Source organism: Globicephala melas, chromosome 2 (genome assembly GCF_963455315.2).
Source record: "Globicephala melas chromosome 2, mGloMel1.2, whole genome shotgun sequence".
NCBI classification, from domain to species: domain Eukaryota; kingdom Metazoa; phylum Chordata; class Mammalia; order Artiodactyla; family Delphinidae; genus Globicephala; species Globicephala melas.
In genome coordinates, this window is record NC_083315.2 from 155,353,545 (window position 1) to 155,368,279 (window position 14,735).

Below are 14,735 nucleotides of genomic sequence, written 5' to 3' on the forward strand. Positions count from 1 at the left end.
ATAAGGATATACTATGGGACATTACTGCCTGATTAGTCTCTTCATCTATAAAAGGAGCTTAACAATATCCCTATTCAAGCTACACTCTCGTTTTTGTGAAAGGCTTGCGTATTTTTTGTACAATGTAATTATTAATACCACTCTTGTGGGGCTAAAAAGATTATGGATCAGAGTAGCCAAAAAACTATAAATAACTTAATATGAAAGAGTTTACCAGTGATTATTTTCAGTACCTATAGTACAATAAAGTACCTCGTTTTCGTTTATTATTTGGAATATAACCAGAATCAGCTTTAAAAAAAAACAACAGGAATAATCTGTGGATGAGATTCAATAAGGATTTGCCAGGCATGTGAAGTTAAAGACTTAAAATAACAACAATGTAAATACTGACTATATGTCAGGCACTGCTCTAAGACCTTTTCGTATAGTTGTCCCTCATTCCATCCTCACCACAACCTGACTAGGGAGACACTGTTATTGTCTCCTGTTTTGAAATTGAAGCAGAACAACACTAATCATTTGCCCAAGGGTATGTAGTGAGTAAACCAGAGCCAGGATTTGAATGCAGGAATTCTCTCTACTGTCCATGTTTTCAGCTGCTCTGCCTCACTGCCTTTAAAAGGTACGTATATCATACGGTTTTAAAAACCAGCTGGGTGCAACTTGCAATGTTAACTAGTTACACCTACCAGTTACTGACAGCCTGTAAGCACCCACATAGAATCTGTTTAAAGTACATGTTTCAATGCCTAAAATATATTTGTTTCTTTCCTTTGTATAAGTTTATTATATGTATATAATCAAGTACATAGGAACATAATCGCTGGAAGCAATTTCCCAAAAGGAAGAAGTTTTGTGAGTTTCAGACAAGAATCTATACCTTATTCACCCCACAAATTTCAACTAAGACTTGATGCCACTTTGAGTTAACAAAAGAACTGATGTTTTTAATGAGGAATCCTGTATTCACTACCCAAAAATAAACTTACAAAATAAAGTCTCTCATCAGGAAAATTGTTCGATTATTATTTTAAGTTTCAGTAGAATACTTAGCATTTTTTGTGTCTTATAAAAAGTGTAGGTATAGACAGTTTTCCCCCAAGGCCAGTGGTGTCTGGGCCAGCTCATAGAGACACTCAGGAACCAACTGTGCTCATCTCTTCCCAACTGTGCCTCCAGTGATGTTGTTTGATAGCTTGAAACCAGCCAAATGGGGGGTTTTATACTGCTGAACTTGGCAAATGCTACAAATCAGGGTTCCCCTCTTTGCCCCCAGAGAACCTATTTTTAAAACAGTTACAAGCACAGTAATGCCTAAGTTTGACTAAGAACTTACTTCTTGTTGTAGTTTCATTATTACATTTACATTTCATTTTAGGGTTTACAAAGTGATATAACACTCAAAAAAACCCTGTGATAGAGAAAGACATTACTGTTTCCATTCTACTGATGAAGTACAAAAAGGTTAAGTAACTTGACCAAGATCATATGGCCAGCAAATGGCAAAAATACAGAACTCGACTCTTGGTCTTCTGATTCCAATAAGGGCTCCTACAAAATTATTTTTGTTGAAATCATAATAAGGTGATAACCCAATATCCTTCAAATATTAATAGCAGCTAGAGTATTTCATAAAAATAGTTTACATTTAAATTTAAAAACAGGCATGAGGGCATCCCTGGTGACGCAGTGGTTGAGAGTCCGCCTGCCAATGCAGGGGACGCAGGTTCGTGCCCGGGTCCGGGAGGCTCCCACGTGCCGTGGAGCGTCTGGGCCCATGAGCCATGGCCGCTGAGCCTGCGCGTCCGGAGCCTGTGCTCCGCAACGGGAGAGGCCACAGCAGTGAGAGGCCCGGGTACCGCAAAAAAAAAAAAAAAACAGGCATGAGAAGGGTAGATCTAGATGGGGAAAAATATAACTTCTGCAGAGAAAAAAATATGGGTAATGTATCACACTTATTAGACTCAGAAAAAGTAACAGATTAAGGTGAAGCTGAAAGACAAAGAAATGTAACATTTACAGAGCTATTTATCTAAAGCCCTCTTATACATAACTCAGTATATTAAATCTTCAATGACAACCATTGCTATCAACTCCTGTTAATTAATATAAATGAGTCAAAAGTACGGAATTATATTCATAAAATAGCATGAGGTGGGGCTGTTCCTATGGGTAACTTATTCGGTTTAAGAGAAGAGTACTGGGCTCTCACGATCTCTGGTTCTCCTGTTAAGCTCGTATGCTTCTTTTGTACCACATTATAGAGTAACTATAATATCCCTCCGCATCTCAGTCTTCCGAATTAAAAAAAAAATCTAAAGTTTTTGGAGAATCTACAGAATAGTTCTAAACGGTGTCTTCTTTATATACAGGTAATTTCTTAAAGCTTTATTGTCACCTCACTATACACAAATACAAAGCACTTCCTTTGGATGAGGAAAGCAATTTTACCACATTACAGAGAAAGAGCCAAACCAGACAGATCACAAAGCAAGTCAGCAGCAAATCCTTTGATTTCTAGCTTTTCAAACATTTTAACCCAACATCCACGGAACATGTTCTGTATGTCTCAAACATCATGGTAGACGCCACAAGAGGATACAAAAATGGCTAAGACCTGCTACCTGCCCCTCTGGAGATGTAGGAACACACAATAAACACACCATAATATAAGGCAGCCTGAATGTGCTGTACTAGCAGTTCCAAAAAAGAGCTATGGAAACACAGAGAATAGAAAGATTTATCCCAACCTCAGTTGAGATATATGCCATCTTCAGTGAATCCATAAAAGAAGTGAAAAATTAATTGGGCCTTGAAAGATTGGGCAGCCTTTTCCTCCTACAGATTGAGGGAAAAGACAATCCAGTTCTCATGGTGTTTTCATACTAATAAACGGAGATTAAAAAATTAAAAATATGGAATCTATATCATATGATGATGAGTGCTATGGAGAAAAACTAAAGCAGGAAGGAGGGATAGATTTATCACACTCCTGACAATCATGTTATGAAATGATTCCCCTGCATGGTGATAAATGCTAATACCATTAGATCTTACAATATTTCCCCAAATGTAAGATCTCAATTATGCATTTACCCAGGCAACTTTGATTTGGAAAAGAAGGGGTAAATCTCAAAAGCCTTGGGTTTACAAAACCCATAAGCTGATCCACTTTAGTTACCATACCAATGACCATGGTTATAGCTTCTATGGCCTTGACAAGTCTTTGCCTTTTATATTTTAGGAGATCATAAATGTTGAATGAGGGCTCGTTTCAGGTCCACGACTTACTGCTGCCTCTGCCTCTCCTGAACTCCCAAAATAGCTAAACGTTCTTTTTAAAGGGCTTCAGTGCTCTGAACTAGGTGCTTCCAGGTGGCTGCTATAACTCATTTCAACCTGGCTGAACAGGCATGAATAAGCCTCTTTATTGTTAGTTCTATCTTCCCTTCAGTGCTTGGGAATACAGAATGATCTCTAAAAGTTTACGCTTTATTAACTTCATGAGCCACCAGAAAATTTCCTCCAGTATCATCAGGATAATTCAGTGCGGGTACCTTCAGTGTCCTAATATGATTCTCGGCCTCACTCTTTTCTTTCTTGAAGTGCTTCATCAGCTCCTGGATATTCTGTTCATGTTTCGTTTTCATACTCTGCAACGAGAATGTGAGATCTTCCAGCTCCCTCTGGTGAACATCTCTTTCCAGCTTTAACTGTGTAACGATCGTAGCCGTTTCTTCGTCTTTGGATTTTGCCTGTGTCTTGAGGTCAGAGAGGTTCTTAAGTACCTCTTTCCTGGCTCTCTGTTCCTCCGCCAATTTATTGGCGAGATCTGCCCGGATGGCACTCAAGTCCTTGATGGCCTCTTGCATCTCAAGAAGCTGAGCTTGGTCCTTGGCCTGGCTCTCCTTCAGCGCTGCAATTTCTTCCTCCAGGTGCGCTTTCTCAGCTTTCATCTGGCTTTGAATCTTACTCTGCGTTTTCAATTCACTTTCTAGCCTATGGATGGTATCCAGGGAATCCCTGACTTCTAGTTCAAGGTCAGCTTGATGAGACTTAACATCACTTAGTTTCTGCTCCTTACAGTGAAGCTCCTCCTCTTGAAGGGCGCGCCTGGTTAGCACATCATTCAATTCCTTTCGAAGATTCTCTATTTGTTGTAACGCTGCATAAAGCTGACTTTTCAATTCATCCTTTTCTTTTAGAATCTATTGGGTTAGGAACAGAAAGCAAAAATTACTGTAAAATTCACCATATACACTGCCAGAAAACAAAAATAAGGTTTAAGCCACAAGGAGAAGAAAAATTCATAAAATAATATTTTGTACTTCTTTCTGGTTTTTTAATGAAAAATACTTTTTAGGCTAGAAAAAGGAAGAAAAGTACAATTGCTCTGAAGTAGTACCACACTGAGATATATGTTTCAGATTTTCATCACCAAAACATATCAATCCATGATCATAAATAATTATTTAAATGTAAGATAAAATTGATCAAAAGAATGGGGGAAAAAAAGGCTCCAATTATAATTTACCAGAGGTTGAAATAATACAGTGTTACTTAAAGTAACATGATTTGCATTTCAATGGCACACTTTTAAAAAGGAGAAACCTCAAAACAGATACAAAAAAGATTCGGAAGATAATACAGGGAAGCAAACAAATATAATCTACGGAAGGTTTTGGTACAATCAGTCATTATTAATCAAATAATGTCCACAGTGATAAGAAACACACCAGTAATGTTAACAGGGAGTCTTCAAGTCCCATGTAGAAATGAGTTTAAGATTAGGAGAGGCTGGGAAAGGACTCACAAGAAAAGTCAAAGGACCAGAAGGCCATCGCCCTCTGCCAGCTGTTTTAGGGGGTTAGGGCTGACACTGAGGGACGGCAGCCAAGAACTAATCTGCTAATCCTCACCATCCATCAATGCAAACGAAAAAGCCAGCAGCTGAGGAGGCTGAAACTGCCCCCCCACCCCCGCCCCAACACTGGCACCAAGACCATTTCTGTACCTGGTTACTGATGCCTACCATGGCTTGAACCCGGAAAAAAAAAAAAATTAAGATTCATTTTAGAATTAGAAATAATGAGTTAAGATGCAAACAGTTTCAAGGCATTTTTATACTTGACATTTTACACTGCAGTGTGAAACAATTCATGATAAAATGTAATGAGTCAATCACTTCAAAAAAAAAAAAAATAGTTTCCTCAAATCCCTCTCATTTTAACAGGGAGAATCAGCATGAAGCTAACATGAGAAATAACAAAAGGAGGGGATTAAGCAGTTGAGCTCTGACCAGGAGAACTGAATTTGATTCTCAGTCCAGTCATAAGCAGTTCTATGGCCTTAAAGAAATTATTTATCTTTATAAAGATAGTAATAAAAGCTACATCAAAGGGTTGTGATGAAGACTAGTGGGAAGGGAGAAACAAAAAGTGGGGGTGGGATTTAAGTTCAAGGAGAAACCAGGATCTCAGGGAGGTACTTATGCAAGATAGTGATCAAAGCTGTGAAGAGAGGGGATAACTGATAACGCAATGTCCCTCTATTGAAAAGAGTCTGGAACACAGATGACAGAGTTTACTCTAGAAGAAAGATTTCAACGCAGGAAAAATGGCTAGAAATATAGATAAGCCTAAGGGTGGATGTATTATTTTTCTATTGCAGTGTAACAAATTCCAACAAATTTCATGGCTTAAAACAACACCCATTTATTATCTCACTGTTTTCCAGAGGTTGTAAATCCTGACAAGGTATTCTGCCTCCGGTCTCCTAATGCTAAAAGCAAGGTGTCAGCTAACCTGGGCTTTTAGCTGGAGGCTTTGGGGGGAGAATCCACTTGCAAGTTCATTCATGGTGTTGGAAAAATTTAGTTCTGTGGACCTAGGACATGTTTCCTTGCTAGCTTTGGGCCAGGGGTTTTTCTGAGCTTCTGAAGGCCACCCACACTCCTTGGCTCATGGACTCCTCTGTCTCTGCAGCCAGTAACACCACACTGAACCCTTATCATGTTTTGAATCCCTCTGACTTCCCTTTCTCCCAACAGCCAGAATAATTTATCTGCTTTGAAGGACTCCTGTGATTAGATGAGGTCCATCCAGATAATCTCCTTATCTTAAAATCAACTTGCCAAGTAACATATCATAATCATGGGAGTGATTTTTCATCTTATTCACAGGTTCCAGGAGTTAGGCTGACACATCTTTGGGAGGTCACTCTATATACCACACAAAAGAAGACAAAAACTGACAGAATCCAGTCTTGGCTGTAAGGGTAATGTGGGAGGGACCTTAGAATGAGGGGAGGGTGCATAAATATAGTGACTAATGTTTGGAACAGATAACATAGGCCCCTGGCCCTGAGTTAAAAGACTTCCATGTAGCCCTGAAGATAAAAATCGTATTTCCAAGATGGTCCTAACACATAAAATGTCTTTGATTTCAAAATACCGTAAGGTGGTTTAAACAGCAAGGATATTTATTTTTCTCACATGATGGGAAGACCAGAGATGGGGTGTCTCAAGAAGAGTCCTTCAAAGCTCAGGCTCTGATACTCTACAACTCTCCATGTTTCGCCCTCAGCTTCAGTGTTCCAAATATTACATCAATTCATGACCAACGTGACAGCCTTTGGGTGGACAGTATCCGACTATGTTGGTCAAGTTTAGAATTTCTTTGGCAATATAGATACTAAAAGCTAAGTAAGTTCTGTCTATTTTCTTTTGGTTAATGCTTGGCTAGTAGCCATAGCCCAACATTTTGTCTAGACATTGACTTCGAGTCTGAAAATGTCAGTGTCTTAACCGCCACCTCAGTATCCTGGACATTCCCAGGGGCCCTCAGTTGACTAGACTTTATCTTGAGGGAATTCAGAACAATGGACTTGGGTCTCCTTTGTCTGGCCAGAAGCACTTAAGTAGGAGAACTTGAAAGGGGCCTGAAAAATCAGGCTTGTTTTTTTTACCTCATTTAAATTTCTGCTAAGTTTCCTACCTCTCTCTCTTGCTTGGACTAACTTCAGCATGGAGAAACAATTTGGCTTTTCCAACTCCAAATTAGCAGATTCAGTAAATGCGGATTATACATTGCAGATTTTCAGTCTCCCAGTGCCCCCAAATCTTGCTCTCTGCTTTTAGACAGATCAGTTTCAACCTATACTTGTCTTTGCCTTCCAGGACTTTTCTGAAGGCTGCAATAAGTACACAACAGACACCAACATCCTAAAGTTTTTCTACTGGTCACTTAATACCATCGCCTGAAGCACAGCATCAAGGTCCCAAGGTATGACTTCTGATGGTTCAATCAACAGCATGGCAAGGTTTTCCAATTATTCCTTTAGAAAAGTACAATCCTCCCTGTCCTGACCCCACTTCTCCACTTAATCAATCCTACATTTTAGGTTCTTTAACTTATAGCTCCTTACTCCTAGAACTGATGTTTCACATAAGCTTGAATTTCTTCTGCTGAGAGCAAGGGAAAACTCCAGTTCAAGCTGGCTTAAACTACAAGGTAATTTATTATCATTCCAGGCAGAACTGCTCCACAGTATGTCAAAGCTCTAGATCCGCCTCTCTGCACTGCTCTCAGTAGTACCCTCCCTTGGAGGGAGGCTTCATTCTCAGGACCATAGCAAGATAGCTTCAGCCATTTCTGGCATCACAGCCAAATATAACAATGTTCAGAGAAGAGGAACATCTCCCTCCTAGTGTTATCTTTTTTAGGAATGAGTAAATGTTTACCAGAAGCTCTCCAACAGACTTCATAGTTCATTCTTCAGAAGAAGAATAGTTCTTGATCAGACGAGGGCTATATGCATAGTAGCTGGCCTACATTAATTTTTTAATGGAATGGAATGAATTGCGGTGCAGTCAGGGAGGTAACCAAGACCACTATAGGAGCCAATTGATATCCTACATAAGTTTTGCTAGTACCACTCAAGAGCAGGAACAGAAAAACTAGAGAGTTGGGTTGATTCCAGATTGAACATCAGTAAAATGTGTGAGGTGGAAGCAAGTAATTGAAGATGCTGGTGAACATGTCATCAGAGTAGCTTTTCACAAAGTCCAGTCTGACAGGAAAAAACCGATTCCAGGAAACAGCTGGTCAACCAAAGGAATGTGGAGAGATCCAAAGCAGATGGTAACAGTTAAAAGAGGAAAAGGGAATAAAAGAAATGTGGACAGAGGCTGAAATGTTAGAACAAAAGATCTGAACACAGAAATTACAGATGATGACAAATCTTAGCCATTGAAATTAGCTGCTGAGTGATTTGAAGGTCACTATAAAAGAGGAAATTAGTGAAGTATAAGGATACAGAGTTCAACGGGTTGCTGACTTGAACTTGGAAATCACCGAAGATACTGGCAAGAATTACATGTAATGAGACAGGCTGAGGGGAAGCCAGGTGTGAAAATCCTTGGGAAATGTGGAGGCGAAATGGAGAAATGAGTAGCACTCAGGAACAATGGGAAGGGAATGTTCTAACCAAACACTGCTTCCATAGAAGAAGAGCTGTAAGGGAAGATTATAAGACGAGGATTGAAAATGGCTGGTGTGAAGCCAAAAGAATGATACGGCCTAAAACCATGGAGATTATAGGAACAGGAACCAATTCCTCAAAGGCCTGACTGCCCAGTATATATAGTTTTTTGAATTAACTAAAAGGTAGACAAGAAAAATTTTTAAAGAAAAAAAGGTTATTTTTCTGCATGTGAGGGAACATGCAGAAAGACTACTGGATTATACTAACATATCAGTGCTCTAGCCTTTCTTATATTGCGTATAACAATTACACATTAAAAAAGTATGCACTTTAGCACTGATCCTTCTTACTTTTCAACCATTAAGAAATTCAAATATTAAGAGACAGTATATATTACATATAGCTCTTTTATTTCCCTCAGCATGAAGGCAATACACAGAAGGAAAAGACGGCAATTTAAGATTCTTGAAGTCAAATACTATCAAGCAAAAAGCTCAATACATGGGCAAGCCAATTATTCTGCCAATTCAACAAGAAAAACAAGACAAAACCAAACCAAACCTAGGGATCATTCCCATGTTATAAAAAAGAACATGAATTTGGAAACATTCAGAAGTGTATACATTATGATCAAAATCCAAGTTCAGATTTTTTCCTTTATCATTTTCAAAGCACATATAAAAACCAATGACTTCAAAAAGCACTTTAAAAGAAAAAGGCAATGAGGGGAAGATGGCAGAGATCACCTTCCTCCCCACATATACACCAGAAATAGATCTACACGTGGAACAGCTCCTACAGAACACCTACTGAACGCTGGCACAAGACCTCAGACCTCCCAAAAGGCAAGAAGCTCCCCCATGTACCTGGGTAGGGCAAAAGAAAAAAGAAAAAACAGAGACAAAAGGATAGGGACGGGACCCACACCAGTGGGAGGGAGCTGTGAAGGAGGAAATTAACTACAAAGAAAACATATTAAAACCTTTCCACACACTAGGAAGCCCCATCGTGGGCGGAGACTGCTGGAGGCGGAGGGGGAAAGCTTCTGACCACAGCAACAGGGGTGAGGAGGGTAAAGCGGGGAGATTCCCGCACAGAGGATCGGTGCTGACCCGCACTCCCTAGCCCAAGAGGCTAGTCGGCTCACCCGCCGGGGTGGGCGAGGCTGGGAGCTGAGGCTCGGGCTTCGGTCAGAGCGCAGGGAGAGGACTGGGGTTGGCGGCGTGAACACAGCCTGCAGGGGGTTAGTGCACCACGGCTAGCCAGGAGGGAGTCCGGGGAAAAGTCTGGACCTGCCTAAAAAGCAAGAGACTTTTTCTTCCCTCTTTGTTTCCTGGTGCATGAGGAGAGGGGATTAAGAGCACTGCTAAAAGGAGCTCCAGAGACGGGTGCGAGCCACGGCTAAAAGTGCGGACCCCAGAGAGGGGCGTGAGACGCTAAGGCTGCTGCTGCCGCCACCAAGAAGCCTGTTTGCGAGCACAGGTCGCTATCCACACCCCGCTTCCAGGGAGCCTGTGCAGCCCGCCACTGCCAAGGTCCCGGAAGCCAGGAACAACTTCCCCGGGAGAACGCACGGCGCGCATCAGGCTGGTGCAACGTCACGCCGGCTTCTGCCACCATAGGACCGCCCCGCACTCCATGCCCCTCCCTCCCCCCGGCCTGAGTGAGCCAGAGCCCCCGAATCAGCGGCTCCTTTAACCCCGTCCTGTCTGAGCGAAGAACAGACGCCCTCCAACGACCTACATGCAGAGGCGGCGCCAAATCCAAAGCTGAGACCCTGGGAGCTGTGAGAACAAAGAAGAGAAAGGGAAATGTCTCCCAGCAGCCTCAGGAGCAGCAGATTAAAGCTCCACAATCAATTTGATGTACCCTGCAGCTGTGGAATAACTGAATAGACAACGAATCATCCCAAATTGAGGAGGTGGACTTTGAGAGCAAGATTTATGATTTTTTCCCCTTTTCCTCTTTTTGTGTGTATGTGTATGCTTCTGTGTGAGATTTTGTCTGTATAGCTTTGCTTCCACCATTTGTCCTAGGGTTCTATCCGTCCGTTTTTTTTTTAATAATTATTTTTTATTTTTATAACTTTATTATATTTTATCTTACTTTTATTTTACTTTATCTTCTTTCTTTCTTTCCTTCCTTACTTCCACACTCCTTCCCTCCATCCTTCCTTCCTTTCTTTCTTTCTTTCTTCCTTTCTTTCTACTTCTACTAATTCTTTCTTTCTACATTTTCTCCCTTTTATTCTGAGCCGTGTGGATGAAAGGCTCTTGGTGCTGCAGCCAGGAGTCAATACTGTGCCTCTAAGGTGTGAGAGACAACTTCAGGACACTGGTCCACAAGAGACCTCCCAGCTCCACATAATATCAAATGGCGAAAATCTCCCAGAGATCTCCATCTCAACACCAGCACCAAGCTTCACTCAACGACCAGCAAGATACAGTGCTGGACACCCTATGCCAAACAACTAGCAAGACAGGAGCACAACCCCACCCATTAGCAGAGAGGCTGCCTGAAATCATAATAAGTCCACAGACACCCCAAAACACACCACCAGACGTGGACCTGCCCCCCAGAAAGACAAAATCCAGCCTCATCCACCAGAACACAGGCACTAGTCCCCTCCACCAGGAAGCCTACACAAGCCCCTGAACCAACCTTAGACACTGGGGACAGACACCAAAAACAATGGGAACTACGAACCTGCAGCCTGCAAAAAGGACACCCCAAACACAGTAAGATAAGCAAAATGAGAAGACAGAATAACACACAGCACATGAAGGAGCAAGATAAAAACCCACCAGACCTAATAATGATGAGGAAGTAGGCAGTCAACCTGAAAAAGACTTCAGAATGATAGTAAAGATGATCCAAAATCTTGGAAATAGAATAGAAAAAATGCAAGAAACATTTAACAAGGACCTAGAAGAACTAAAGAGGAAACAAACAATGATGAACAACACATTAAATGAAATTAAAAATACTCTAGAAGGGATCAACAGCAGAATAACTGAGGCAGAAGAACGGATAAGTGACCTGGAAGATAAAATAGTGGAAATAACTACTGCAGAGCAGAATAAAGAAAAAAGAATGAAAAGAACTGAGGACAGTCTCAGAGACCTCTCGGACAACACTAAACGCACCAACATTCGAATTATAGGGGTTCCAGAAGAAGAGGAGAAAAAGAAAGGGACTGAGAAAATATTAGAAGAGATTATAGTTGAAAACTTCCCTAATATGGGAAAGGAAATAGTTAATCAAGTCCAGGAAGCACAGAGAGTCCCATATAGGATAAATCTAAGGAGAAATACACCAAGACACATATTAATCAAACTGTCAAAAATTAACTACAAAGAAAACATATTAAAAGCAGCAAGGGAAAAATAACACAAAAGGGAATCCCAATAAGGTTAACAGCTGATCTTTCAGCAGAAACTCTGCAAGCCAGAAGGAACTGGCAGGACATATTTAAAGTGATGAAGGAGAAAAACCTACAACCAAGATTACTCTACCCAGCAAGGATCTCATTCAGATTTGATGGAGAAATCAAAACCTTTACAGACAGGCAAAAGCTGAGAGAGTTCACCACCACCAAACCAGCTTTACAAAAAATGCTAAAGGAACTTCTCTAGGCAAGAAACACAAGAGAAGGAAAAGACCTACCATAACGAACCCAAAACAACTAAGAAAATGGGAATAGGAACATACATATCAATAATTACTTTAAATGTAAATGGACTAAATGCTCCCACCAAAAGACAAAGATTGGCTGAATGAATACAAAAACAAGACCCATATATATGCTGTCTACGAAAGACCCACTTCAGACCTAGAGACACATACAGACTGAAAGTAAGGGGATGGAAAAAGATATTCCATGCAAATGGAAACCAAAAGAAAGTTGGAGTAGCAATACTCATATCAGAAAAAATAGACTTTAAAATAAAGACTATTAGAAGAGACAAAGAAGGACACTACATAATGATCAAGGGATCAATCCAAGAAGAAGATATAACAATTGTAAATATTTATGCACCCAACACAGGAGCACCTCAATACATAAGGCAAATACTAACAGCCATAAAAGGGGAAATCGACAGTAACACATTCATAGTAGGGGACTTTAAAACCCCACTTTCACCAATGGACAGATCATCCAAAATGAAAATAAATAAGGAAACACAAGCTTTAAATGATACATTAAACAAGATGGACTTAATTGATATTTATAGGACATTCCATCCAAAAACAACAGAATACACATTTTTCTGTAATGCTCATAGAACATTCTCCAGGATAGATCATAGCCTGGGTCACAAATCAAGCCTTGGTAAATTTAAGAAAATTGAAATTGTATCAAGTATCTTTTCCAACCACAACACTATGAGACTAGGTATCAATTACAGGAAAAGATCTGTAACAAATACAAACACATGGACGCTAAACAATACACTACTTAATAACGAAGAGATCACTGAAGAAATCAAAGAGGAAATCAAAAAATACCTAGAAACAATTGACAATGGAGACCCAATGATGACCCAAAACCTATGGGTGCAGCAAAAGCAGTTCTAAGAGGGAAGATTATAGCAATACAATCCTACGTTAAGAAACAGGAAACATCTCGAATAAACAACCTAAACTTGCACCTAAGGCAGAGAAAGAAGAACCAAAAAACCCCAAAGTTAGCAGAAGGAAAGAAATCATAAAGATCAGATCAGAAATAAATGAAAAAGAAATGAAGGAAAGGATAGTAAAGATCAATAAAACTAAAAGCTGGTTCTTTGAGAAGATAAACAAAATTGATAAACCATTAGCCAGACTCATCAAGAAATAAAGGGAGAAGACTCAAATCAATAGAACTAGAAATGAAAAAGGAGAAGTAACAACTGACACTGCAGAAATACAAAGGATCATAAGAGATTACTACAAGCACCTCTATGCCAATAAAATGGACAACCTGGAAGAAATGGACAAATTCTTAGAAGTGCACAACCTGCCAAGACTGAATCAGGAAGAAATAGAAAATATGAACAGACCAATCACAAGCACTGAAATTGAAACTGTGATTAAAAATATTCCAACAAACAAAAGCCCAGGACCAGATGGCTTCACAGGCAAATTCTATCAAACATTTAGAGAAGCGCTAACACCTATCCTTCTCAAACTCTTCCAAAATATAGCAGAGGGAGGAACACTCCCAAACTCATTCTACGAGGCCACCATCACCCTGATACCAAAACCAGACAAGGATGTCACAAAGAAGGACAACTAAAGACCAATATCACTGATGAACATAGATGCAAAAATCCTCAACAAAATACTAGCAAACAGAATCCAACAGCACATTAAACGGATCATACACCATGATCAAGTGGGGTTTCTTCCAGGAATGCAAGGATTCTTCAATATATGCAAATCAAACAATGTGAAAAACCATATTAACAAACTGAAGGAGAAAAACCATATGATCATCTCAATAGATGCAGAGAAAGCTTTCGACAAAATTCAACATCCATTTATGATACAAACCCTGCAGAGAGTAGCCATAGAGGGAACTTTCCTCAACATAATAAAGGCCATATATGACAAACTCACAGCCAACATCGTCCTCAATGGTGAAAAACTGAAAGCATTTCCACTAAGATCAGGAACAAGACAAGGTTGCCCACTCTCACCACTCTTATTCAACACACTTTTGGAAGTGTTAGCCACAGCACTTAGAGAAGAAATGGAAATAAAAGGAATCCAAATCGGAGAAGAAGTAAAGCTGTCACTGTTTACAGATGACATGGTACTATACCTAGAGAATCCTAAAGATGCTACCAGAAAACTACTAGAGCTAATCAATGAATTTGGTAAGGTAGCAGGATACAAAATTAACACACAGAAATCTCTGGCATTCCTATACACTAAGGATGAAAAATCTGAAAGTGAAATAAAGAAAAACTCCCATTTACCACTGCAACAAAGAGAATAAAGTATCTAGGAATAAACCTACCTAGGGAGACAAAAGACCTGTATGCAGAAAATTATAAGACACTGATGAAAGAAATTAAAGATGATACAAATAGATGGAGTGATATACCATGTTCTTGGATTGGAAGAATCAACATTGTGAAAATGACTCTACTACCCAAAGCAATCTACACATTCAATGCAATCCCTATCAAACTACCACTGGCATTTTTCACAGAACTAGAACAAAAAATTTCACAATTTGTATGGAAACACAAAAGACCCCG

At 40.0% G+C, this 14,735-nt stretch overlaps 1 protein-coding gene across 1 annotated transcript in view; it reads right to left on the reverse strand.

The window, feature by feature from the left end:
* CEP128 (centrosomal protein 128) overlaps positions 1 to 14,735 on the reverse strand; it is a 437,527-nt gene that overhangs the window by 280,167 nt on the left and 142,625 nt on the right. The window contains exon 14 of the mRNA XM_060293645.1: positions 3,561 to 4,211. Within this exon, the coding sequence (XP_060149628.1) occupies positions 3,561 to 4,211 (651 nt within the window). The remainder of the gene's footprint in view (positions 1 to 3,560; positions 4,212 to 14,735) is intronic.